Source organism: Agelaius phoeniceus, chromosome 31 (genome assembly GCF_051311805.1).
Source record: "Agelaius phoeniceus isolate bAgePho1 chromosome 31, bAgePho1.hap1, whole genome shotgun sequence".
Classification (NCBI taxonomy): Eukaryota; Metazoa; Chordata; class Aves; order Passeriformes; family Icteridae; genus Agelaius; species Agelaius phoeniceus.
The window spans coordinates 1,624,692-1,646,968 of record NC_135295.1 but is presented as its reverse complement, the minus strand read 5'-3'; the positions used below and the strand labels follow the sequence as shown (position 1 = coordinate 1,646,968).

General features: G+C 60.4%; 3 protein-coding genes across 4 annotated transcripts; 2 read left to right on the top strand and 1 right to left on the bottom strand.

Moving 5' to 3' along the window:
* Positions 1–38: 38 nt before the first annotated feature.
* RAB13 (RAB13, member RAS oncogene family) lies at positions 39–3,014 on the bottom strand. Of its 2 annotated transcripts, none has more exons than XM_054651154.2 (8): positions 2,683–3,014; positions 1,854–1,914; positions 1,697–1,757; positions 1,508–1,585; positions 1,328–1,417; positions 980–1,007; positions 810–860; positions 39–728 (listed from the first exon to the last, which is right to left on the bottom strand). In XM_054651154.2, exons 1-8 carry the CDS (start codon positions 2,804–2,806, stop codon positions 451–453), a joined length of 771 nt encoding a protein of 256 aa, XP_054507129.2. In that variant the 5' UTR covers positions 2,807–3,014; the 3' UTR covers positions 39–450. The 2 variants fall into 2 exon arrangements, with proteins under 2 accessions (XP_054507129.2, XP_054507130.1); XM_054651155.2 differs by having other exon boundaries at positions 523–728; positions 980–1,045; positions 2,683–2,993.
* A 206-nt stretch (positions 3,015–3,220) lies between these two features.
* Positions 3,221–4,692, top strand: RPS27 (ribosomal protein S27). Its single transcript, XM_054651157.2, has 4 exons — positions 3,221–3,370; positions 3,635–3,743; positions 4,029–4,139; positions 4,568–4,692. The coding sequence occupies exons 1-4, from the start codon at positions 3,365–3,367 to the stop codon at positions 4,594–4,596; spliced, it is 255 nt and encodes an 84-aa protein (XP_054507132.1). The 5' UTR covers positions 3,221–3,364; the 3' UTR covers positions 4,597–4,692.
* Positions 4,693–5,266: 574 nt separating this feature from the next.
* LOC129132203 (cathepsin S-like) lies at positions 5,267–10,936 on the top strand. Its single transcript, XM_054651234.2, has 8 exons — positions 5,267–5,438; positions 5,794–5,984; positions 6,197–6,316; positions 6,771–6,926; positions 7,003–7,227; positions 7,991–8,156; positions 8,457–8,559; positions 9,737–10,936. Exons 2-8 carry the CDS (start codon positions 5,859–5,861, stop codon positions 9,834–9,836), a joined length of 996 nt encoding a protein of 331 aa, XP_054507209.2. The 5' UTR covers positions 5,267–5,438; positions 5,794–5,858; the 3' UTR covers positions 9,837–10,936.
* The last annotated feature ends 11,341 nt before the right edge of the window (positions 10,937–22,277 follow it).

Genomic DNA, 22,277 nt, shown 5'->3' with positions numbered 1-22,277 from the left:
TGACCATAACTGGTATTGATTATTTAATTAGGGGCGTGGTTTAAGACTAATTGCGGGCGTGGATATGCGGCCGGCGTGGGGCGCGGTCGGGGAGTGGGCGTGGCAAATTTCCAAGTTTGGTGTTGTAGGCGCGGCTTGGGCGCGGCTTCGCTGCCGTTCGTCCCGGTCCCGGTCCCCATCGCAATCCTGGCCCCGATCCCGGGACCGGTCCCTATCTCAACCCCGTTTCCGATCCCGGTCCCGGTCCTGGTCTCGATCGCAATTTCGATCTCGATCCCGTCTCTAATCCCGATCCCGGTCCCGGTCGCGATGCCGATCCCGGTCCCGACCGCGATCCTGTCCCTGGTCCCGGTCCCGATCCGGTCTCCGATCCCGGTCCCAATCGCAATCCCGGTCCCGGTCCTGATCTCGATCCCATCTCCAATCCTGATCTCGATCCCGATCTCGGTCTCAGCGCCAATCCCGGTCCCGACCCTGTTCCACCCCCTCCAAACCCCCATCAAAGAGACTCCGGAGCCGGGACAAGGCACAGCGGGGCTTTATGGCACAAGGAGAGAGGGGGGCAGCCCCAAATCCCCCCAGATTCCCCCCCAGATCCCTCCGGAGAGACGCCCGCGCTGCCCCGGGGGTCTCGGGGAGCTCCCAAGCCCCTACCCCAGGGAGCATCTCCCGCCGGCCTTCCGGGGGGGGCCGGGCTCCAGCAGGGCCCTGCTGCTGTTGCCAGGGGGCTGTGAAGAGAGCAGGGGGTCAGGGGGGTGCAGGGGGGTCCCTGGCCTGCCCCCCACCCCTCAAATCCCGGCCCCACTCACGGCTTTGCAGAAGGATTTGTGCAGGATGTCCCGTGCCAGCGTGCAGAAGGCCTGGGGGGACAGGGGCTGCTCAGAGAGGGGGGCAGTGCTTGGGGACCCCCCCCAGGAGGAGGGAGGGACCCCCCGTTCCGGCAAACCTGGGGGTGCAGTCGCAGGGACCCCCCTCTCACCTCCTCCACGTTCTCGCTGGACTTGGCGCTGGTCTCGAAGAAGCGAATCCCGTGTTCCTTGGCCAGCTGAGGCACCACGACCCCCCTGTGATCCCCACGCAGCCCCTCCAGGCCCCTGGGACCCCCCCCAAACCCCCTGGGACCCCCACAATCCCACTAACCCCCCCTAACCCTCCTGTGACCCCCCAATTCCCATGGAGCACCCACAGTCCCAGCCCCACAGACTCCTCCAGCGTGTCCCCAGAGGCTCCCAGCCCCAAAGCCGCCTCCAGACCCCCCAATCCCACCCCCAGGGACCCCCCCAACACCCCACTTCCCTCCCAGCCCCCTCCCCGAGCCCCCTCCCACCTTCTCGGCCGCATCCCGCTGCACTTTCCTCCTCCCCTCCATGTCGCACTTGTTGCCCAGGAGGAGCCGCTCCACCCCGGCCGAGGCGTTCTGGGGAGAGGGGAGGGAAACACGGGCAGGACCCCCGCGACCCCCGCCCGAAACCCCCACCCACCCCCCCACCGGAATCCCCCCACCCACCTCCTTGATGCTTTTCATCCAGTTCTGGATGTTCTCGAAGGATTTCTCGTCCGTGATGTCGTACACCAGGACGATGCCCTGGGGGGGGATCGGGGGTCATGGGGGGGGTCCGGACCCCCTGCCCGCGGTTTTGGGGTGGGGTCCTCACCCCCAGGGTCCCCCCCCCGGGGTGTAGCTCCCTCCCCATACCACGGCTCCGCGGTAATAGGCCGTGGTGATGGTTTTGAAGCGCTCCTGTCCCGCCGTGTCCCTGCGGAAACAGGGCGGTTTTGGGGATTTTGGGAGAATTTTTGGGGGGATTTGGGGGTCTTCTACCCTCCCTAAGCACCCCCCATCCCCGACTCACCAGACCTGCAGCTTGATCTTTTTCCCATCGATATCCACAGTGCGGATCTTGAAGTCGATCCCTGGGGGAAAGTGAGGGGGGCACTGGGAGCTGGGGAGCAGAACCGGTCCCCTCCCAGTGCTCCCAGTGCTCCCAGTGCCGCCATTCCGGCGCCCAGCAACCATCTGGATCTCCGGGAGAGGCGGGGGCAAAATCCGGGAAGGGAATCCCGGGGCATTCCGGGGTGGAGGTTCCCGGGAAGAACCCGGTAGGTTCCCGGTGGGGGGTTCTGGTGAATTCCAGCGTGGGGGTCCCGGCGATTTTGGGATGGGGGTTCTTGCTGAGTGCCAGGGTCCCAGTGAATCCCGGGATGGGGGTCCCGGTGGGTTCCGGGGTGGAAGGATCTGGGAGGGGTCCCGGGAGGATTTCGGAGAGGGGGAGTCCCGGTGAATCCCGGGATGGGGGTCCCGGTGGGGTCCCGGGGTGGAAGGATCTGGGAGGGGTCCCGGGGGAATTTCAGAGAGGGGAGGTCGCGGTGAATCCCGGGATGGGGGTCCCGGGACAGAGGGATCTGGGAGGGGTCCCGGGAGGATTTCAGAGAGGGGGGATCCCGGTGAATCCCGGTTGGGGGATCCCGGAGGGCTCCCAGGATTGGAGTCCCAAACAATCCCGATGGGTCCCGTTGGGTTCCCGTTGGGAGGTCCCGGTGAATCCCGGAGGTTCCCAGTTGGGGAGGGTCCCACTGGGGGGTCTCAGGCTGGGGGGGATCCCGGTTTGGGAAGTGCCGGTGAATCCCGGTGGGTCCCCGTTGGGGGGGTCCCGGAGGGGTCCTGGGGGGGTTCCCACTCACCGATGGTGGAGATGTAGGTGCTGCTGAAGTTGTCCTCGGCGAAGCGGATGACGAGGCAGGTCTTGCCCACGCCGCTGTCCCCGATCAGCAGCAGCTTGAAGAGGTGGTCGTAGGCCTTGGCCATGGCCCCCGCCACCGCCCGCCGCCACCGGGACCGGGACCGGGCCGGCCCCCCCGGGCGGGGCCTGGCTGCGGCCCCGCCTCCCGCCGTGACGCCACGCCCCGATGATGTCACCAAATCGATACCCTTACGTCACGAGTCCGATATGCCACTCCAAAAATGGCGCAAGCGCCACCATCCCAAGATGGCAGCGGGTCAGTGACCTTCCCAAAATGGCGGACGGCCATGACGACCTCCCCAAAAGGGCGGCAACATAGGGACCGTCTCAGAATGGCGGAAACACGAACGACCCTACTGACAATGAGGCACCTTCCCAAATTCCGACAGTTTAAAGGACCACCCCAAGTGGCGGCAATGAGACGGGCCTTTCTCAAAGTGACAAAACTTTAACGACCGTCCCAAAAGGCGGCTAAGTGAGCGACCTTCCCAAAATGGCGTCAACACCACGTCCACAGCCCAACGATGGCACCGCCCCACTTCCGCCCCTGGGACCACCCCACAGCGGAAATGGCGGTGCGGAGCTGAGCCCGTCCCTTTCCGGCCTCTCACGCCGCCGCCGCCATGCCCGTGAGTGCGGCCCGACCCTGCCCGGGCTCCGCCGCCCCCGCGGCCGCCCCGGGACCGCGCCCGGCGGGGCCAGCGAGGGGCGGGAGGGCGCGGGGAAGGCGCGGGGAGGGCGGCGGGGCCGGGGGCGCGCGGGGCGCTGAGGGCGAGGAGCGCTAAGGGGGGAGCTCCAAGATGGCGGCAGCGGCGTGAGGGGACGGAGGGGGGGAGCGGGAGCGATCGCGATCGCGGTGCCCCCAGGACTGACCGATCCCGGTGTCCCCGCAGCTCGCCAAGGACCTGTTGCACCCGTCTCCCGAGGAGGAGAAGCGCAAGCACAAGAAGAAGCGGCTGGTGCAGAGCCCCAACTCGTATTTCATGGACGTCAAGTGCCCCGGTGGGCACCGAGGGTCTCCCCGTGTCCCGCTGTTGTCCCCGCTCTTTCGTTGCCCTTCCCTCCGTTCCTTTCCACGTGTTTCTTTCACTATCTCCCCCCATGTCTTCGTGTCCTTCCCCGTTTCCCACCGGCCTCTCCCTCTGTGTCCCTCTCGGGGTCCCCTTTTCGTGTCCCTCCACGCGTTTCCTGCCTTGTCCCGTTGTCCCTCCGTGTCCCTCCACGTGTCCCGGTCCCCTTGCCCGTGTGCCCCCCGGTGACTCCGCTGTCCCCACGTTGTCCCCGCAGGCTGTTACAAGATCACGACCGTGTTTAGCCATGCCCAGACCGTGGTGCTCTGCGTGGGCTGCTCCACGGTGCTGTGCCAGCCCACGGGGGGCAAAGCTCGGCTCACCGAGGGTGGGTATCCCGGTGGGGCTTTGGGAATCCCGGGAATCCCGAGGAGAGGGATGGAGGAATCTGGGGCTGCTCCATGGGGAGGTGCCATCCAAGGAGGGCTTGGGAGGATCTGGGAATTTTTGGGATGGGAATTTTTGGGTGTGGATCCCACTGGAGGGTGTTGGGACCCTGGGAGGGGCTGGTTCCTGCTTGGGGTGGGGGGATTTGGGATCCCAGGGGGGATTTGGGACCTCAGGGGGGCTGATTCCCCCCCCTCAGTAGTTTTGGAATTCTGGTGGAGGGTTGGAATTCCAAGGAGAGGTTTGGTGGAATTCTGGCTGGTTTTGGGAGCCTTCACCTGCGGAATCCCCCAAAATTTGGGTTGGGAGAGGTGGAATTGCCATTGCCAGAGAGATGCAGCATTGGCAGGTTTGTGTTTGCTCCCCCAGGCTGCTCGTTCCGGCGGAAGCAGCACTGAGCCAGCTGGGATGCCACGGAGACACACGGGAATTCCGCCCGGTCCCTGTCGCCCCCTCCGCTTCCCGCTAATAAATTTTGGATAAAATACCCAAAATGGGTCACTTCTGGTTCTTGGCTTGCAGGGACAGTGGGGTTTGGGGATGTGGGGAGGGAATTCCTTCCCGGGAGGTGTCCCTGCCATCCCTTCCCAAACCATTCCATGATTCCCAAAGAGTCCATGTGCAGGTGGTGCCACCACCAGCCTGGGGTGGGACAAATCTCCTTGCTGTCCTGGTGGGGATGCTCCAGCTGGACTCGATTGGGAATTCCATGTGGATAAAACTTTTCTGTCTGTGGATTAACTGGAGGAACTGGGAATATCTTTACATGGATTAGTGCTCTGATCCTAATATGGATCCTCTTCCCATCCCTTTTTTCCCGTCTGGAGGGGAATAACCAGGATGTTTTCCCCAGATCTGGCTTTGGAGGGATCAGGGGGGAACTGGGGGCTCAGCTCTCCCCATTCCCACCTGGAGCTCCCAAAAGCCACCCTGAGCTGTGACCCCACTCTCACCCCGCATTTTTGGGGTGCTGGAAGGACAAACCCCCTCAGTTCCTGAGTGTTTTCTAGAAGCTCTGGCCCTGCTGGCCCCTCAGCTCCAAACTGAAATCGAAATTGGGACTTTCGGTTCCTCATTCCCTCATTTCCTGGCTCGTGATTTCTCCCCACGGCGCCACTGCCCCGCGCCCCAAATCCTGGCGTGCCGGCCCCGGGAACGCTCCGGATCCGACCCCAAATCCCCTCCCCGGCCCCCCCTCCTGGCGCTGGAGGTCGGAGCCACCCCGGAGCAGCTTCTGGAGGTAATTCAGGCGGCTTTGATGTTTTAATCCCCGCCCCAGGAGCACTTTGAGGAAGCAAAACTCCGGTACAAGTGGATTTATGGGGATTTATTGGGGTCTGTCTCACCCCGGAGCTCCACCTGGGTTGTGGGATTGTCGGTGTGTCCCATCCTGGGGGGGCACAGGTTGGGTAAAACCAGGGAATTTGGGGATTTTTGGGCATGGATTTGTCCCAGCAGCTCGGATGTGTCCTGGCCTGCCCTCACGGACACGGGGCTGGCTCCCGGATTCTCCCCTGCAGGGAATTTTGGGCTGCGTGTCCGGGCGGGCTGGTGGCACCACCAGGTCACCGGGGTGTTGTCACCTCCCTGCCCAGACCGGATTTGTCACCGAGGGGTCAATCCCGGCTCCGAGCCCTCGGCTCCTGCTCCGAATCCCGGGATGGAGCCTCTGGCTCCCGCCGCCCTCCTGGCCCTGCTGGTGCTGGCACTGGGACACCCCGACCCCGCGCTGGACCGGCACTGGGAGCTCTGGAAAAAATCCTACGGCAAGGAATATCATCCCCAGGTGGGAATGTGACAGAGGGGGAGCTGGGAATGTCCTGGGAATATCCTGGGGGGTGACCACCCGTTGGAGAAGATCCAATGGCGCTTCCAAGCACAGCTGCTCCCCAGGGATGACCCAGCTGGGGCTCCCAACAGCCTTTACTGGGATGAACTGGGGTGGGATGGCTCTGGAGGGGCTGTCCCAGCTCCGACAGGGCCCTGCTGGAATTCCAGGAGGATTTTCTCCGTCGCCTGACGTGGGAGAAGAACCTGTGGCTGGTGACCCTCCACAACCTGGAGCACTCCCTGGGCCTCCGCTCCTACACGCTGGGGATGAACCACCTGGGGGACATGGTGGGTGCTGGGAGCAGTTCCAACCCTCTGGAATTGCCCTGGAGGGTGACTCAACCTGGGTTTTGGTGGGTCAGGGGTGGGAAAACTCCTGACATCCCCCTCAGCCCATCCTGGTGGGATCCAGCAGCCGGGGACAGGCTGCTCTGGAATTCTGTGAGGAAAGAACTCCCTGGGGTGGAATTTGGGGCGCACAGGAGCTGTCGTGGTCGTTTGGGATATTTATGGATCATCCCAAATTTGGGAGGGGGGATTTATGACCCAGTTTCCAGGGATTTGGGGAGCTGGAGCTGAGCTTCTCCTTTTCTGACGAAACCCTTGAAATTAAATGGAAAAACAAGAAGCTGAGGATCACCCACAGCCAATTCCACCTCCGAACTCCCATTGCACCCCCAATACCCTCATGTGGGGCTGACAGAGAGCAGGAATCACCCTCTGGCATTCTCCTTCCCGCCAGACCAGCGAGGAGGTGGCGGCTTCGCTGACGGGGCTCCAGCTCCGTCCTCGTCCCCGTTGGAATTTGGCATTCCCAGCCCAATCCCGGCCGCTCGGTGACGTCCCCGAGGCCCTGGACTGGCGGGACAAGGGCTGTGTGACCGAGGTGAAGAACCAGGTGAGCCTCACCCCAGGTGAAGAACCAGGTGAGCCTCCCCGGGGCAGCTCCTGAGCCTCTCCTGCCTCCTTCCCAGGGCGCCTGCGGATCCTGCTGGGCCTTCAGCGCCGTGGGAGCGCTGGAAGCGCAGGTGAAGCTGAAAACCGGGAATTTGGTGTCCCTGAGCGTCCAGAACCTGGTGGATTGCTCCAGGATGTACGGGAACAAGGGCTGTGCTGGGGGGTTCATGACAGAGGCGTTCCAGTACATCATCGACAACGGCGGCATCGAGTCCGAGGAGTCCTATCCCTACACGGCTCAGGTGGGCCTCGGAAACCTCTTTTCCAGGAAAATCCATGGAAACCTCACCCTGTTCCTTTTTTTCCTCCCTCCTCTCCTATCCAATTCCCCCTGCCCCGGTTTCCCGGTGGCACCTCAGTGTCCAAAGCCACCCCAGGAACCTTGAAGTTATTTGGAGGGGAGTGACTGGACCAGAAGCTGGAATTCCTACCTGGTTATTTCACCATTTCTTAAGCAACGAGCTGGAGGGGAGGGAAAAATGGGTCAGGAGCCTCCTGAAAACACAATCCTGGGAAATGGGTCAGAGCAACAACAGCTCAATCCGAGAAAAAGCAGGAATTTACTCTCCAATGTGGAGCTACAGAGGGAAAAGCTGCTGTTCCTGGGATCTGGAGGGAATGAGAAGCATCTGTGGATAGGGAGGATGAGGATGGAGGCTTCAGGGAAGAGGAGGATGAGAATGAAGGCTTGTGCTGGATTTGGGATTGGGAAGGGAAACCAACCTCAGGATGGGGTTGGAATTTTGGATGTTTTTGAGGAAAAAGGACAGAGAATGCTGTGGGAAACAAACCAAGGATGGGGAAGGTGGGACTGGATGGGGTCAGGCGGGAGTCTGAGAACGCTCCTGGATCCCATTGGCTCATTCCCATTTCTTGGCTTGTTCCCATTTCCCGGCTGGTCCCCATTCCTTGGCACATTCCCATTCTTGGCTTGTTCCCGTTTCCCACCTGGTCCCCGTTTCCCAGCTCATTCCCATTTCCCATTTCTTTCCCGTTTCCCATCAGAACGGGACGTGCCACTACAACGCCTCCGCCCGCGCCGCCTCCTGCTCCCGGTTCGTGGAGCTGCCCGAGGGTGACGAGGCCGCGCTCAGGGACGCCGTGGCCACCGTGGGCCCCGTGGCCGTGGCCATCGACGCCACCCGGCCCAGCTTCTTCCTCTACCGCTCCGGTGAGGGCTCCGGATTGGGCGGAATTCGGGAATTTCGGGGGTCAATTCCTGGAGGGAGGCTGGAGTGGGGTGGTCTTGAGGCCTTAGTGCTCTTCCAACCTTCCAAATCCACCTTCTTCCTTTCTTTCACCCCAGAGTCCTTCCAACCTTCCAAATCCACCTTCTTCCTTTCTTTCACCCCAGAATCCTTCCCCTGCTGAGAGGGATCATTGGGAATTCAAGTGGGATTTGGGAGGCTGGCAGTGAATTCCTGGAGGGAGGCTGGGACTCGTTGGAATTCCGTGTTTTCTCCCTCCCCAGGGGTGTTTGATGACCCCCAGTGCTCGCAGGAGGTGAACCACGGGGTGCTGGTGGTGGGATATGGCTCCCTGGAAAACAAGGAATATTGGCTGGTGAAGAACAGGTAAGACCCTGGGCATCCACAGGGAATTCTGGAACATTCCCAGCTGGAGGGGGCCCACGAGGATCAGAGTCCATCTGCCCGGCCTGGACACACCCAGACTCCCTCCTTGTCCCTCAGGGTCTTGTCCAGGTGCTTCTTCACCCATGGGAGGGTTGGAATGATGATCCATAAGGTCCATCCTGACCCAACCCACTCCATAATCCCATGATTTTGTGTTTGGAGCTGCCCAAATCCATGTGGATGTGACACCTGGGGACACATTTCCATGGTGGTGGCATCAGCAGCCTTGGGGACAGTTGGACTTTGTGATTTCCGAGGACTTTTCCAACCAGAATTGTGGTGGTACCAGTTGTGGGTTTCTCTCTGAAGGCACTTGAGATGATATTTCATGTTCAGACTCAGGTGTTTATTATTTCTTATCAGTAAAACAATCTCACTGCTGTGAGTTCAGCAGCAAGGCCCAAAATGCCCAACAATCTCTTGTTCCAAGGTCTTTTAGGACTAAACTATCCAATTAAGAACTGACACCTGGATTATTTTCCCTTTTAACCCAATAACTGATCCCAGTGTGGGCTTTTCTGCCCAATTACAAAACGCCACCCAAACCCATGGAGAAGGAGCATGAGGAAGAAATCCAGGATGACACCCTATGCCCTCCATCTTGCATAGTAAAAATCCCAAAACCCGAATTTCTCACCTGATTCTCCTACACTACTCGCTACAATTTCACACGTTTGTGGATTTTAGTCTATCTTGAAGTTTAGGAAACTTTCTCCATAAATGCAGGTCAAAGTCACAGAATCACAGAATGATGAGGTTGGAAGAGACCTCTGAGATCACTGAGTCCAACCTATGCCCTAAAACCTCAACTATAGCACCCAGTGCCATGTCCAGTGTTTATTTAAACACATCCAGAGATGGTGATTCTACACCTCCTTGGGAAGAGCATTCCAGTGCTTTGTTATTCTTTTGGTGAAAAATTTCTTCCTAATATCCAACCTATCCCTCCCCTGAGGTAGCTTGGGACTGTGTCCTCTAAGTCAGGACGCCCCAGAGCAGAGAGAAAAATAAACATTCCCACTGCCCTGGGAATGGCTCAGTGATTCCCAGGATCCTGGCACCTTCTCCTTGTAAAAAACGAGGATTTTCCCCTTTTTTCTTCTCCCTGTTCCCAAAGCTGGGGCGTGCATTTCGGAGACGCAGGGTACATCCGCATGGCCCGCAACGCCTCCAACCTCTGCGGCATCGCCAGCTACGCCTCCTACCCGCTCATCTAGGCCTGCTCTGGACCTGCTCCGGGCCTGCTCCGGGCCTGCTCCGGGCCTGCTCTGAACCTGCTCCGGGCCTGCTCCGGGCCTGCTCGGGGCCTGCTCTGGGCCTGCTCGGGGCCTGCTCCGGGCCTGCTCTAGACCTGCTCCGGGCCTGCTCTGGGCCTGCTCCGGGCCTGCTCGGAGCCTGCTCGGGGCCTGCTCCGGGCCTGCTCTAGACCTGCTCCGGGCCTGCTCCGGGCCTGCTCTGGGCCTGCTCCGGACCTGCACTCCAGGCACCTCCCCAAAGCTCCGGATTTCCATGGATTCCATCCCAGCAGGGATTCCTCCACTCCCAGGGTCGCTTTCCAGCGCTGGGCGTCATCCGATGGTTGGATCCATGGGCTGGGAGGGGATCCGGGCCATGGGAAGGGGGAATGTTGTTGATAGGCATCCAGGGAGTTCTTTTTTGGGGGGGAAAGGTGGGGGTTTGGGAGTAAAATGGTGATTCCTGCAGGGATTGGTCACAGGGGTAACAGGGAGCAGGGTCGTGGGATCACAGGGGTCATTGGGATCACAGGGATCACTGGGATTGGGTACTGGGATCACAGGGATCACTGGGATTGAGTAGTGGGATCATTGGGATCACAAGGATCACAGGGATCATTTTGGAACAGGTACAAGGATCACTGGGATCAGGTAATGGGATCACTGGGATCATTGGGATTGGGTACCAGGATCACTGGGATCACTGGGATCACTTGGATCAGGTACAGGGATCACTGGGATCATTGGGATAATTGGGATTGGATACTGGGATCACAGTGATCATTGGGATTGGGTACAAGGATCTCTGGGATCATTGGGATCACAAGGATATTTGGGATCAAGTACTGAGATCACAGGGACCACTGGGATCGGATACAAGGATCATTGGGGTCATTGGGATCAGGTACCAGGGTTACTGGGGTCACTGGGATCACTGGGATCCAGTATCAGGGTCACTGGGATCGTGGGTTCCTCCCTCCGGAGCTGCTGTGATGCCAGACATCAATTTCCCTCCGTGTGCCGCTGCTGGAATTGCAGAAATTCCATGGAAAATAAAAGATTTGCATTTTGCTGCCTCAAAATCCCGATATTTGGAGATGACCCCCAAAAATTCCAATATTTGGTGGCTCCCATCACCCCATAGCCAAGAATTCCGTGTTGGTGGACAGAGACCCCGAGGGAACAGTGTCCCTTTTGTCCCTAAAAAATGTCCCGGGGCTGGAATTCCTCACCCCCGGATCCCACCCCTCCCTTGCCGGTGGGATCCGAGCTGCCGGGAGGATCGGAGCACCGGGAATCTCAGCGGGGATGAGGGGTAAGGATGATCCCAGCGGGATCTGCTGCCACTCCCACGGGATTTCCAGCTGGAAAAAGGGCGAGGGTGGCTCATTCCCAGCAGCTGGATTGGGCTATAGGGCAAGATTTTGGTTGGGAAAAGGAGTTGTCCCTGTTGGATCCCAAATCCTGGCACCTCCCTGGATTTCGGGAGGTGGAGCTGCGGCATCGGGGCAGGACGGGACCCCCCCCTGCCCCGAGGGGACCCTGGTGAGGAGGAGCCAATTCCAGAATCCCCTTGGAAATCACGGAATTGTTCAGGTTGGAAACACTTCAGAGGAAGATTCCACCTGGAATATCTCTGGGGTTTTTGTCCCTCTACGGAATCACAGCTTGGCTTAGCAAGGACCCAAAGACTCCATTTCCACCTCCATCCAGGAATTTAAGCCCCAACTTCCCAAATTCCACCCTAATTCCAAAGGTTTATGCACACAAGCACCGCGGGGCGGACCCGCAGAACCAGGAAACTGCGAGGCCAAAATTTAACCCCAAAAAAACCTGGGGGAAAGGCTCATTCCCTGCCCTGGAAAAGAGAATTCCCGACGAAATCCCTTGGAAAAGCTTCGGGAGCGGGCAGGGCTCGGGTCCCGGGAGTTGTCACCTCCTGGCACCTCCCGAATCCCGCACAAAGGTCCCCGTTCCACCCGTTTGTTTAAACAAACACGTTCCCGGCGGGACAAATCCCCGGGAATACCCGGAGGGAGACGGAACCCGAGGCCGTTTGGCTCCGGAGGGGGCGGAATTCGGGATTTTCCTGGGATTTCTGCCGGCGGGACACCCCGGCCGAGGCTCTGCGGGGGCTTCGGGCGCTCCCGGAGCTTTGTCCACGCTCCCAGATATTCCCGGGAGGTGGGAATCGCTTCCCCCCCACCCCAGCCCGGAGGTGCTGAGGGCCCGCAGGTGCCTCCGGAGCGGGATGCAGCCGGGATTGAGCCGTTCCGTGCTGGTTTTTCCCAGGAGATGAAATCCCGCCTGGATCCGGCTGTGCTGGGACTGTCCAAGGTGTGTGACCCGTCCGGAACCGGGACAAGGTGGGGATGTGGGGGCAGCCCCGTGGAGTCGGGGTCCAGCCCCGTGGGATGTGGGGTTCTGCCGGCTGCGGGAAAAAGAAATGGGAATATTCCGTGCGGGAGAGAAGGAATTCCTGCCTTTGGGGCAGGGAAACTGAGGCACGGAGTCAGCCCCGCCCTGCCCTGCGGTGCTTTGGGGGTTCCCAGCTGAATTACGCATAAATCCCATGGGAAGGATCTCGGGGAGTGGGGAAGGGAGAGTTTCACCCCGAGGGGGACGCGGGGGCCGTTCCCGATCCCTGGAAATCGCTGGGAAAGGGAATCGGGGGGTGCCGAGGGGGGAACGGGGAGCGGTCCCGGATTTGGGGAACGGGAGCGGCAGCCCCGGATCTGCGGGAAAAGGGTTAACAGGGAAAAGGATCCGCTCGGCCAATGGTTCCTGGTTGGTTTGGAGTGCGGGAGACGAGGGGGAGGGGGCGCGGGGCCGGGACCCCTCGGGAATTGGGAATTTCCGCCTCGCACGGAGCTCAACCCCCGCTCCCGTCACCCGCAGGTGCGTCCGGGGTGAGCCGGGGTGAGCCGGGGTGACCTGGGGACACCAGGACACCCCCAAAGTCCCCCCTGACCCCACCCCAGGGCCCCCACCCGGGACACCCCCGTGGTCCCCCCAAGGCGGTCCCGGGTCCCTCCGACACCGCCGGGATGGGGATCCCCCGCCGATCGTTCCCCGCCGGTACCGGGGATCCCGGGAAAACACCGGAACCCCCCCCAACTCTGTCACCCCCGGCTCCAAACCCCTCCGGGATCCCCGGAATTCCCAGCGGGAATCCCGGCCCACCCCGCCCCATCCCGGGCAGGCGTTTGGCCGTTCCCAGCTCGGAGCAGCTCCCGAAATTCCCGGTCCGCCGTTATCCCGCTGTTCCCGCGTCCCGTTCGGGATCCAAACCCGCCGCTCCACCACCAACATTTCGGGGCTGCCCCCAGGACCGGGATTTGGGGGGGGGAAATGTCCCCAGGATCCGGACAAGGAGCTGGAGCTGCCCCAGGATTGGGATTTGGGGGGGGAGATGTTCCCAGGACCGGGATTTGGGGGGGATCTCCCCAGGATTGGGATTTAGGGGTGAAGATGTCCCCAAGATCGGGATTTGGGGGTGAAGATGTCCCCAAGATCGGGATTTGGGGGGAGCTGTCCCAAGGACTGAGATTTGGGGAGGGGGCTGTCCCCAGGATCGGGATTTTGGGGGCAGGACTGGCCCCAGAATTGGGATTTGGGGGGAGCTGCTGCAGGATTTCCCTTTCCCTGCTCCGAAGTTTGGATTTGCATCCTGACGTTCCCACCAGGCTCTGGGAAGCTCCTGCACATCCCGGTTGCTTTTCTGCACCTGGATGAGCCCGGGAACCCCAAAATCTGCGTGGGGGGAGCCTCGTGGGTTCTTGGGAAGAGCCGTGCCTGTGGTTTTCCCCCGATGGCCACGCTCCTCTCCTCATTTTTTTATTATTTCATATTTATTATCCCGCATTTGTGGCCGCTCCCCGGCAGATCCAAGGGCAGATCCACAAAGGAAAACGGGGGTTTTTTGGTTTTTTTTTTTTTTTTCTTTTTTAAATCAGCTGACCGGGCTGGGAATGTAAAAACAGGAAAAACGGCTGAGCTCATCCCAGCTCATCCCAGCTCATCCCAGTCCTCTCCCTGTCCCCAGTGGGGTGAGTCTGGCCAGGGCAGGATGTGCCAGCCCGGGAATGGTGTCGGGATTTGGGGGTTGTGGGACTGGGCTGGGGCACAGGGATTGAGGGGATCCCAGCAGGAGCAGCCCAGGATCCAGGAGGGGATCCCAGCAGGAGCAGCCCAGGATCCAGGAGGGGATCCCAGCAGGAGCAGCTGGCTCGGGATGCTCAGGGGGTGTCGGGGTTCTGGGAGGATGTTGGGATTTTGGGAGGGGGGTCAGGATTCCCAGGGGTTTCCCAGTCTCATGGGGCCTTTTAGGGGGCCATGGCCAGGCTGAAATCCCCCAGATCCCATCTTAGATCCCACCCCAAAACCTGCTCAGATCCCACCCCAAAACCCGCTCAGATCCCACCCCAGACCCAATCCCAAACCTCGCCGTGTTCCCATCCCACAACCTCTCCCAGCCCCATCCCAAATCCACCCCAGGTCCCATCCAAGATTCCATCCCACATCCCCCAGTCCCTCTAAAGCCCCCAGGTCCCTCTCCCCACTCTGGGGGGGTTTATCCCTCCCCTCAGGGGCTGGAATTTGGGGGCTCGGATGAGCTGCATCCTTGCAGGGTCCCCCTGGGCGGGGGGTCCCAATCCCATTTCCCATTCCCTCTCCCATTCCCAATCCCTTTCCCCCTGGAAAGGGAATTCCTTTCCTTCCCAATCCCACTCCCATTCCCAAACCCATTCCCTTTCCCATTTCCCATTCCCACTCCCATAATTCTCATTCCCATTTTCCCATTTCCCCATTTCCTCTCCCATTCCCATTTTCCCATTCATTCCCATTCCAGTTCCCATTCTCATTTCCCATTCCCAATCCCAGTCCCATTTCATTTCCGTTCCCTATTCCCATTCCCATTCCTGCTCCCATTCCCATCCTTTTCCCATTCCCAATCCCATTTTCCCATTTTTTCCCATTTTTTCCCATTTTCCCATTTCCCCATTTTCCCATTCCTGTCTCCATTCCCATTCCCATTATTTCCCATTTCCCCATTTCCTCTCCCATTCCCATTCCCATCATTTCCCATTTTCCCAGTTCCTCTCCCATTCCCATTATTTCCCATTTCCCCAGTTCCTCTCCCATTCCCATTGTTTCCCATTTTCCCAGTTCCTCTCCCATTCCCGTTCCCCTTCCCTGCCCGCTCCTCCCGGCCGAATTCCTCCCGGTTTAATGAATAACCACCAGAGCCCAAGCTTGGGCAGGGGGGGTGGATTTTGACTTTCCCGCCCCCCCTGCTCCAGCTGAGACCCCCCCAAAATCTCCTCAGGGCTGGGCTGGACCCCCCCCGACCCCTGCACGCCCTCCGGCCCTGAGCAGCACCGGGAGCCCCCAAAAATCCTGGAACCTCCCAAAATCCTGGAACCTCCCAAAATCCTGGAACCTCCCGAAATCCTGGAGCCCCCCCCGGTCACCCCAGAGCCCTGCGGGGGGGTCCCCGCGGGGCTCCCGCCCCCGAGGCGCCGCTGCGTGTCCGTCCTGGAGCCCGGCACGGCCTGGGATGAGGAGGAGGAGGAGGAGGAGGAGGAGGAAGGGCGAGTCCCCGGCGTGTCCCTGCGGAGATCCGGGGCGCTGCGGAGCTCCCTGGATCCTTTCCGGAGGCACAGCTGGGAACCGGGCAAGGAGCCGCGGGGCATCCCGGGCTACGGGCAGCTCAGGTAGGGGGGACCCCCGGGCCAGCGTCCCCCCCAAATCCAGAGGGGTCGGGGGGGTCCTCCGAGCCCCCCAAACACGGGGATTGGGATCCATCCCTGCCTGGGTGGGGACACCCCCAAATCCAGCGTGGTCAGGGGTGTTCCTGCATCCCTGAGCCCCCAAATCCAGTGGGGTCAGGGGTGTTCCTGCATCCCCAAACCCCCCAAATCCAGTGGGGTCAGGGGTCTTCCTGCATCCCCAAACCCACCAAATCCAGTGGGGTCAGGGATCTTCCTGCATCCCTGAGCCCCCCAAATCTGGGGATTGGGATCCATCCATGCCTGGGTGAGGACACCCCCAACCCTGAGCCCCCCAAACCCAGCGGGGTCAGGGATCTTCCTGCATCTCTGAGCCCCCAAATCCAGTGGGATTGGGGATCTTCCTGCATCCCTGAGCCCCCAAATCCAAATTGGGATCCATCCCTGCCAGGGTAGGGACATCCCCAAATCCAGCGGGATTGGGGATCTTCCTGCATCCCTGAGCCCCCCAAATCCAGCAGGGTCAGGGATCTTCCTGCATCCCTGAGCCCCCCAAATCCAGCAGGGTCAGGGATCTTCCTGCATCCCTGAGCCCCCCAAATCCAGCGGGGTCAGGGGTCTTCCTGCATCCCTGAGCCCCCCAAATCCAGCAGGGTCAGGGATCTTCCTGCATCCCTGAGCCCCCCAAATCTGGGCATTGGGACCCTCCGCACATCCCTGCCTGCATGGGGACACCCCACATTCCCTGCTCACCCTCGGGCACCCGCTTTGGGGATGTCCCCCCCGCTTTGGGGGTGACTTTCCCCGTGTCCCCCCCCCCAGCAGGAGCCCCGAGCTCGGCTCCAGCGCGGAGCAGCTGGGGGGGCTCTGCCGGCGCCCCCGGGACCCCCGGCGAGCCCCCCTGGTGCACAGCAGTGACGAGCTGGACTCGCTGCTCTCACAGGACGAGGAGGACGAGGCCGACGTGAGGCGGGCGCAGGTGGGTCCCTCCTGTCCCCCCGGGGTCACCCAGAGCCCACCTGAGCCAGGGGAGGGGACAGGGGACGCTGGGGAGGGGAGCACTGAGAGAAGGTCACGTCCTGGGGGGCTTTGCTGCCCATCCTGGGGAGCTTTGGCATCGTCCTGGTGGCTTTGGCATCGCCCCAAGAGGTTTTGTCATCGTCCCGGGTGGCTTTGGCATCATTTGGGGTGAGCCTTGCCCATCACTTTGGGTGGCTTTGCCATCATCCCAGGTGGCTTTGCCATTGTCCTGCAGGTTTGCCATTGCCCAGAGTGACTTTGTCACCATCTTGAGTGGCCTTGGCATCGTCCTGGTGGCTTTGTTGTCACCCCAAGTGGTTTTGTCATCGTCCTGGTGGCTTTGTCATCATTTGGGGTGAGCCTGTCGTCACTTTGGGTGGCTTTGCCACCATCCTCCAAGACTTTGTCACCACCTTGAGTAGCTTTGCCACAGTCCTGGTGGCTTTGTCATTGTCCTTGTGCCTTTGCCATTGCCCAGAGTGACTTTGCCATTGTCCTGAGACACTCTGTGACCACCTTGAGTGGCTTTGGCATCGTCCTGGTGGCTTTGGCATCGCCCCAAGTGGTTTTGTCATCGTCCTGGTGGCTTTGGCATCATTTGGGGTGAGCCTGTTGTCACTTTGGGTGGCTTTGCCATCATCCTGAGACACTTTGTCACCATCTTGAGTGGCTCTGCCACAATCCTGGTGCCTTTGCCATTGCCCAGAGTGACTTTGCCATTGTCCTGGGGGACTTTGTCACCATCTTGAGTGGCTTTGCCATCATCCCAGGTGGCTTTGCCATTGTCCTGCAGGTTTGCCATTGCCCAGAGTGACTTTGCCATTGTCCTGGGGGACTTTGTCACCATCTTGAGTGGCTTTGCCACAGCCCTGGTGGCTTTGTCACTGTCCTTGGGCCTTTGCCATTGTCCAGAGTGACTTTGCCATTGTCCTGGGGGACTTTGTCACCATCTTGAGTGACAAAGTCTCCCTGCCACAGCTCTGGTGGCTTTGTCACTGTCCTTGCACCTTTGCCATTGTCCTGAGACACTTTGCCTCTATCTTGAGTGGCTCTGCCACAATCCTGGTGGCTTTGTCACTGTCCTTGTGCCTTTGCCATCATCTCGGGTGGCTTTGTCACCACCTTGAGTGGCTTTGCCACCTCCCAGAGCACACAGGACGCTCCTTCCCCCCTGCCCGCTGGCAGCCGGTTCCTTTTGGGCACCGGTGGTGGGGCGGGAGGGTGGCAGTGCCACCACTGTCCCTGTCCCTGCCCGCAGGAGGACGCCAGGAGGCTCCCGGTGCCCCGGGCCGGGCCCTGCTCCCGGGGCTGGTCCCGTTTCAAATCCGCGTCCCTCGGTGTCATCGCCAGTGTCCCCGGCGAGGAGGGTGAGTCTGTCAGTCTGTCCCCTCCCCAGGAGGGACCCCCGTGTCCCCCCGCGCTCTGTCCCTGCTCCGACCTCTCCGGTAACGACCCAAAATCGATGGCGCTGCCACCGCAGTTAATTAGTTAATTAATTAATTATCGCCCCCCCTCCCTGCTCCCCATTCCCAGCTCCTCGCCACCCTTTTTAAATTCCTTTTTCCATTTTTTTCAGCCGCCGAAATTCCCCCGTTCGCCTCCCAGCAGAGCCTGCTCGGCGGGTGAGTCCCCCCCGGTGTCCCCTGCGTGTCCCCTGTCCCCTCCCCGCGCCTGTCACAGCCCATTCCCGTCCTCATTAGGGCGGCTGTGCCCGGCAATCGTCACACCCGGGGCTGGCCCGGAGCCCTGCAGGGACAGGGATGGGGACAGGGATGGGGACAGGGACAGGGATGGGGATGGGGACAGGGACAGGGATGGGGACAAGGATGGGGACACGCTGCCCTGCCAGAAATGGGGTTTCCCCCCCCTTCAAAAGTGGCTCTGAGGGTGATTTGTCCCCGCTCGAGGGCATCTTGTCCCCCCCCCCCGAGGGTGATTTATCTCCGAGGATGGTTTGTCCCCCCCAAAAATGGGGATTTGTCTCCCCTAATTGGGATTTGTCCGCCTCAAGGGGAATTTGTCCTCTCCAAAGGGGATTTGTCCCCCCCAATGAAGATTTGTCCCCCCCCCAATGGGGATTTGTCCCCTCCAATGGGGATTTGTCTCCCCAAAAACGAGATTTGTCCCCTTCAGGGGGAATTTGTCCCCTCAAATGGGATTTGTTCCCTTGAGGGAGAATTTGTCCCCCCCAGTTGGGATTTTTGTCCCCCACAATGGGGATTTGTCCCCCCAAAATGGGGATTTGTCCCCCCCAAAATGGGAATTTGTCCCCTCCAAGGGGGGTTTCTCCCTTTCCAAGCGTGGCTTTTGTCCCCCCCATCAAAGGGGATTTGTCCCCTCCGAGAGCTCTTTGTCCCCTCCCAGGATGTCCCCAAGGAACCAGGGCCCCCTCCCCGCTGCCCAGATCGGGGGGCAGAGACACGGGGGGACCCCCGGGAGGGGACAGAGGGGGCTGGGAGGGGACAGAGGGGGCTCTGTGGTGGCGGCGGGGAGGGGACGCGCTCGCTCCTCCCCGCGGCCGGCGGGGCCAGAGCGGGATCGTCCGGCGGGATCGAGCGGCGGGATCGAGCGGCGGGATCGAGCGGCGGGATCCTCCTCCCGCAGCACCGGGAGCCGCGAGCGGCTGGCGGGGGAGGCGGCGGGGACCCCCCCGGGCCGGGAAGGGACCCCCCTGGACAGGACCCTCAGCTTCATCCGCAGGATGACCGGGAAGACAAAGGTAACGGGAAAAGCGGGGAACGGGGCGGGATCGGCTCCGCGGGCGCGGCGGGACAACGGAACAACGGGAGAACGGAACAACGGGAGAACGGGATACCGGGAAAACGGAACAACGGGATACCGGGATACCGGGAAAACGGGAGAACGGGAAAAGGGAATAACGGGAGAACAGGATACTGGGATAACGGGATACCGGGAAAACGGGAGAACGGAACAACGGGAGAACGGGATACGGGGAAAACGGGATAACCGGATGGATTCACGGATGCTCTGCCGTGCCTCAGTTTCCCCTCTCCCGCCCGGCTCCGCCGCTCGCTGTTTGCCAGATTTTGGGATCTAAAAGAAAGGAAAAGGTGGGAAGGGATCCCGAGCGCCCGTTCCTGCCGCCATCCCTTCCTCGGGAATGTTTTCCTCCTGCTCCTTCCCCCCCCCTCCCGTGCCTCAGTTTCCCATCTCCCGCCCGTTCCTGAAGCGCTTTGGCGACTCGGGGGAGGGGGATCCCCCCTCAATTCCCTCCTCAGGGGGGGAAACTGAGGCACGGGGGGACCCCGCAGCCGGCCCTGGCTTTGTCCCCGGTTTTGGGGGGGCCAAACCCCGCTCGGCCCCCCTCGGGCGGCCCCGATTTGCCGCCATGCGGAGCCGTTAATCCCTGACCTCCTCCTCCTCCTCCTCCTCCTCCTCCCGCTCTTCCCGCCGGATCAGCCGCCAGCTGTTCCCATCTGGGGGGGGCCCCGCGTCCCCTCCCCACCCCCCCGGCCCCAAATCCCGCCTGGAGCAGCCGCGGGATCCGGAACCGCCCGGGGCAGCGGCTCCGGCCTCATCCCGGCATCGCAGCGGGGCCGGGACGGGCCGAAATCCGGCCTTGCCTGGGATGTTTGTTGGGATTATTTGATTGTTTGGTTGGGATTCTGTAGGGGAAAGGCGCCTGGAAGTCGGGGTGAGCTTGTGGGGGGGGTTCCGGCTCCGTTTCGGGGCGGGGAGGGGGTCGGTCCCGGCTGGAAAAGCGGGACATGGAAGGAATATTCTTCCCAAAACGGCTGTTTTGGGAAAATAATAGTAATAATAATAATAATAATAATAATAATAATAATAATAATAATAATAATAATAATAATAATAATAATAATAATAATAATAATAATAATAATAATAATAATAATCCCGTGGGGGGTCTCCTTTGGGGGGTTTCAGCCCCCAGATCCGGTCCCGGGGGTTCCCATGGGAGGTTCTGGTGAGGGGTCGGTGCTGGGGGTGATTCCGGGGGTCTCCTGTGACCGGACCCCCCCCATTTCCCCTCGGCCTCGGGGGGGTTTTCCACACCAGGCCCCCCCTCGGTCCTCCCGGAGCACCCGGGGGCGTCTCCGGGGATTCCTGCGGTGCTTTTTGGGTGTTTGGGGAGGAGAATTCCCGGTCGGTCCCGGTGTATCCGGGAGGAAACGAGGATGGGGAATGTGGGTGAGAGGGGACTCTGAGCGCGTCCCCCCCCCTCCCCCGGCTCCGGAGGCCCCCCCGAGGCTTTGATTCCGCTTTGGTGACCGGGAGTTAATTAAAATCCGCAGTTTAATTAAAATCCAGCCTTGGCAGGCCCGGGAAGGAGCCGGGAATGGGGCGAGAATGAGTCAGGAATGAGGCCCAGGAACTTCCAGGGATCTGCCCCCATCCTGGCCTTGGCACGTGGGATGTTTTCCTGGATCCAAAGAATATTTTCCTGAATCCCAGGAATGTTTCTCTGGATCCCAGGGATATTTTCCTGAATCCCAGAGATGTTTCCTAGATCCTAGAGATGTTTTCCTGGATCCCAGGAATATTTTACCAGATCCAAAGAATATTTTCCTGAATCCCAGGGATGTTTTGAACCCCTGGGATATTTTCCTGGATATCAGGGATGCTTTCCCTGATATCCCAGAGATGTTTCCTGCATCTCTGGGGTGTTTTCCTGGATCCCAGGAATATTCTCCTGAATTCCATAGATGTTCTCCTGAATCCCAGGGATATTTTCCTGAATCCCAGGGATATTTTCCTGATTCCCAGGGATATTTTCCTGGATCCCAGAGATGTTTTTCTGGATCCCAGGGATATTTCCCTCTATCTCAGGGATGTTTTCCTGGGTGTTTTCCTGGATCCCAGGGATTTTTCCCTCTATCTCAGGGATGTTTTCCTGGGTGTTTTCCTGGATCCCAGGGATTTTTCCCCAGGAATGCCCATCCCACCCTCCCAGTGGTGCATCCCCGCCTCTCCCCGGGAATTTTTTGGCGCCGTTCCCTTTCCACAGCCGCTGTTTTTCCCCAGGGAAACTGAGGCAGCCGGGAGCGGTGACACCTCTTGGTGGCACCGCTGGATTTTCCTGGTTATTCATTAATCCCAGCCCTGCTGCTCTCGCTCCCGTCCCCGTCCCCTTGGTGTCCCCTCGGTGCCACCAGGCTGGGAAATGAGGGATAAAATCACATTTAACTCCTCTGCACCCCGGAACTGCGGGGGTGGCTTTGTCCTGGCGCTCCCCGAGTGACACTTGGGGACTTTGGGATCCCCAAAAAGCCACAGCTGGGATCAGGAGCGTTATCTCAGATTGATCCCATAAATCCTGGCTTATCTTGGTGGAGTTAATGTTCAACCGGGTGACGCCGGCCCGGCTCCCGCTGCCAGGGCCTCTCCCAAGCCGCTGTTTTATGGGGAAAAAGTGACATTTTCCCCAAAACAGCACCTTTATCCCAACTTTCCATCCCCAGGGAAGTGGCAGCACCCGTGGAGGGGCTCTCCCGGGAAGGGCCCAGCCTGGATTTGCTGCAGTTGGGAGACAAGAGCCCCAAAAATGGAGGAGAGCAGGGCTGGGATTTGTGTCACCCCAAAACCGGAGCTTTGGGCCGTGCAGGGGCTTCGGGATGGGTGGAATTCCATGGGGTTCGCTGCTTCCTCCCGGGATTCCTGTCCTGGAGCCCCGCTGGGATGGGAAGGG

Bases quoted from the DNA above. Each gene is read 5' to 3' on its own strand.
- RAB13 (XM_054651154.2), bottom strand. From the start codon at position 2,806: ATGGCCAAGGCCTACGACCACCTCTTCAAGCTGCTGCTGATCGGGGAC. The intron at 861-979 runs GTGAGAGGGGGG...CTGTCCCCCCAG, and splicing joins CCAGCGAGAACGTGGAGGAG to GCCTTCTGCACGCTGGCACG. The intron at 729-809 runs GTGAGTGGGGCC...CTCTCTTCACAG, and splicing joins ACAAATCCTTCTGCAAAGCC to CCCCCTGGCAACAGCAGCAG.
- RPS27 (XM_054651157.2), top strand. The intron at 3,744-4,028 runs GTGGGCACCGAG...TTGTCCCCGCAG, and splicing joins CATGGACGTCAAGTGCCCCG to GCTGTTACAAGATCACGACC. The intron at 4,140-4,567 runs GTGGGTATCCCG...TTGCTCCCCCAG, and splicing joins CAAAGCTCGGCTCACCGAGG to GCTGCTCGTTCCGGCGGAAG.
- LOC129132203 (XM_054651234.2), top strand. From the start codon at position 5,859: ATGGAGCCTCTGGCTCCCGCCGCCCTCCTGGCCCTGCTGGTGCTGGCA. The intron at 5,985-6,196 runs GTGGGAATGTGA...CTGGAATTCCAG, and splicing joins GCAAGGAATATCATCCCCAG to GAGGATTTTCTCCGTCGCCT. The intron at 8,560-9,736 runs GTAAGACCCTGG...CTGTTCCCAAAG, and splicing joins TATTGGCTGGTGAAGAACAG to CTGGGGCGTGCATTTCGGAG.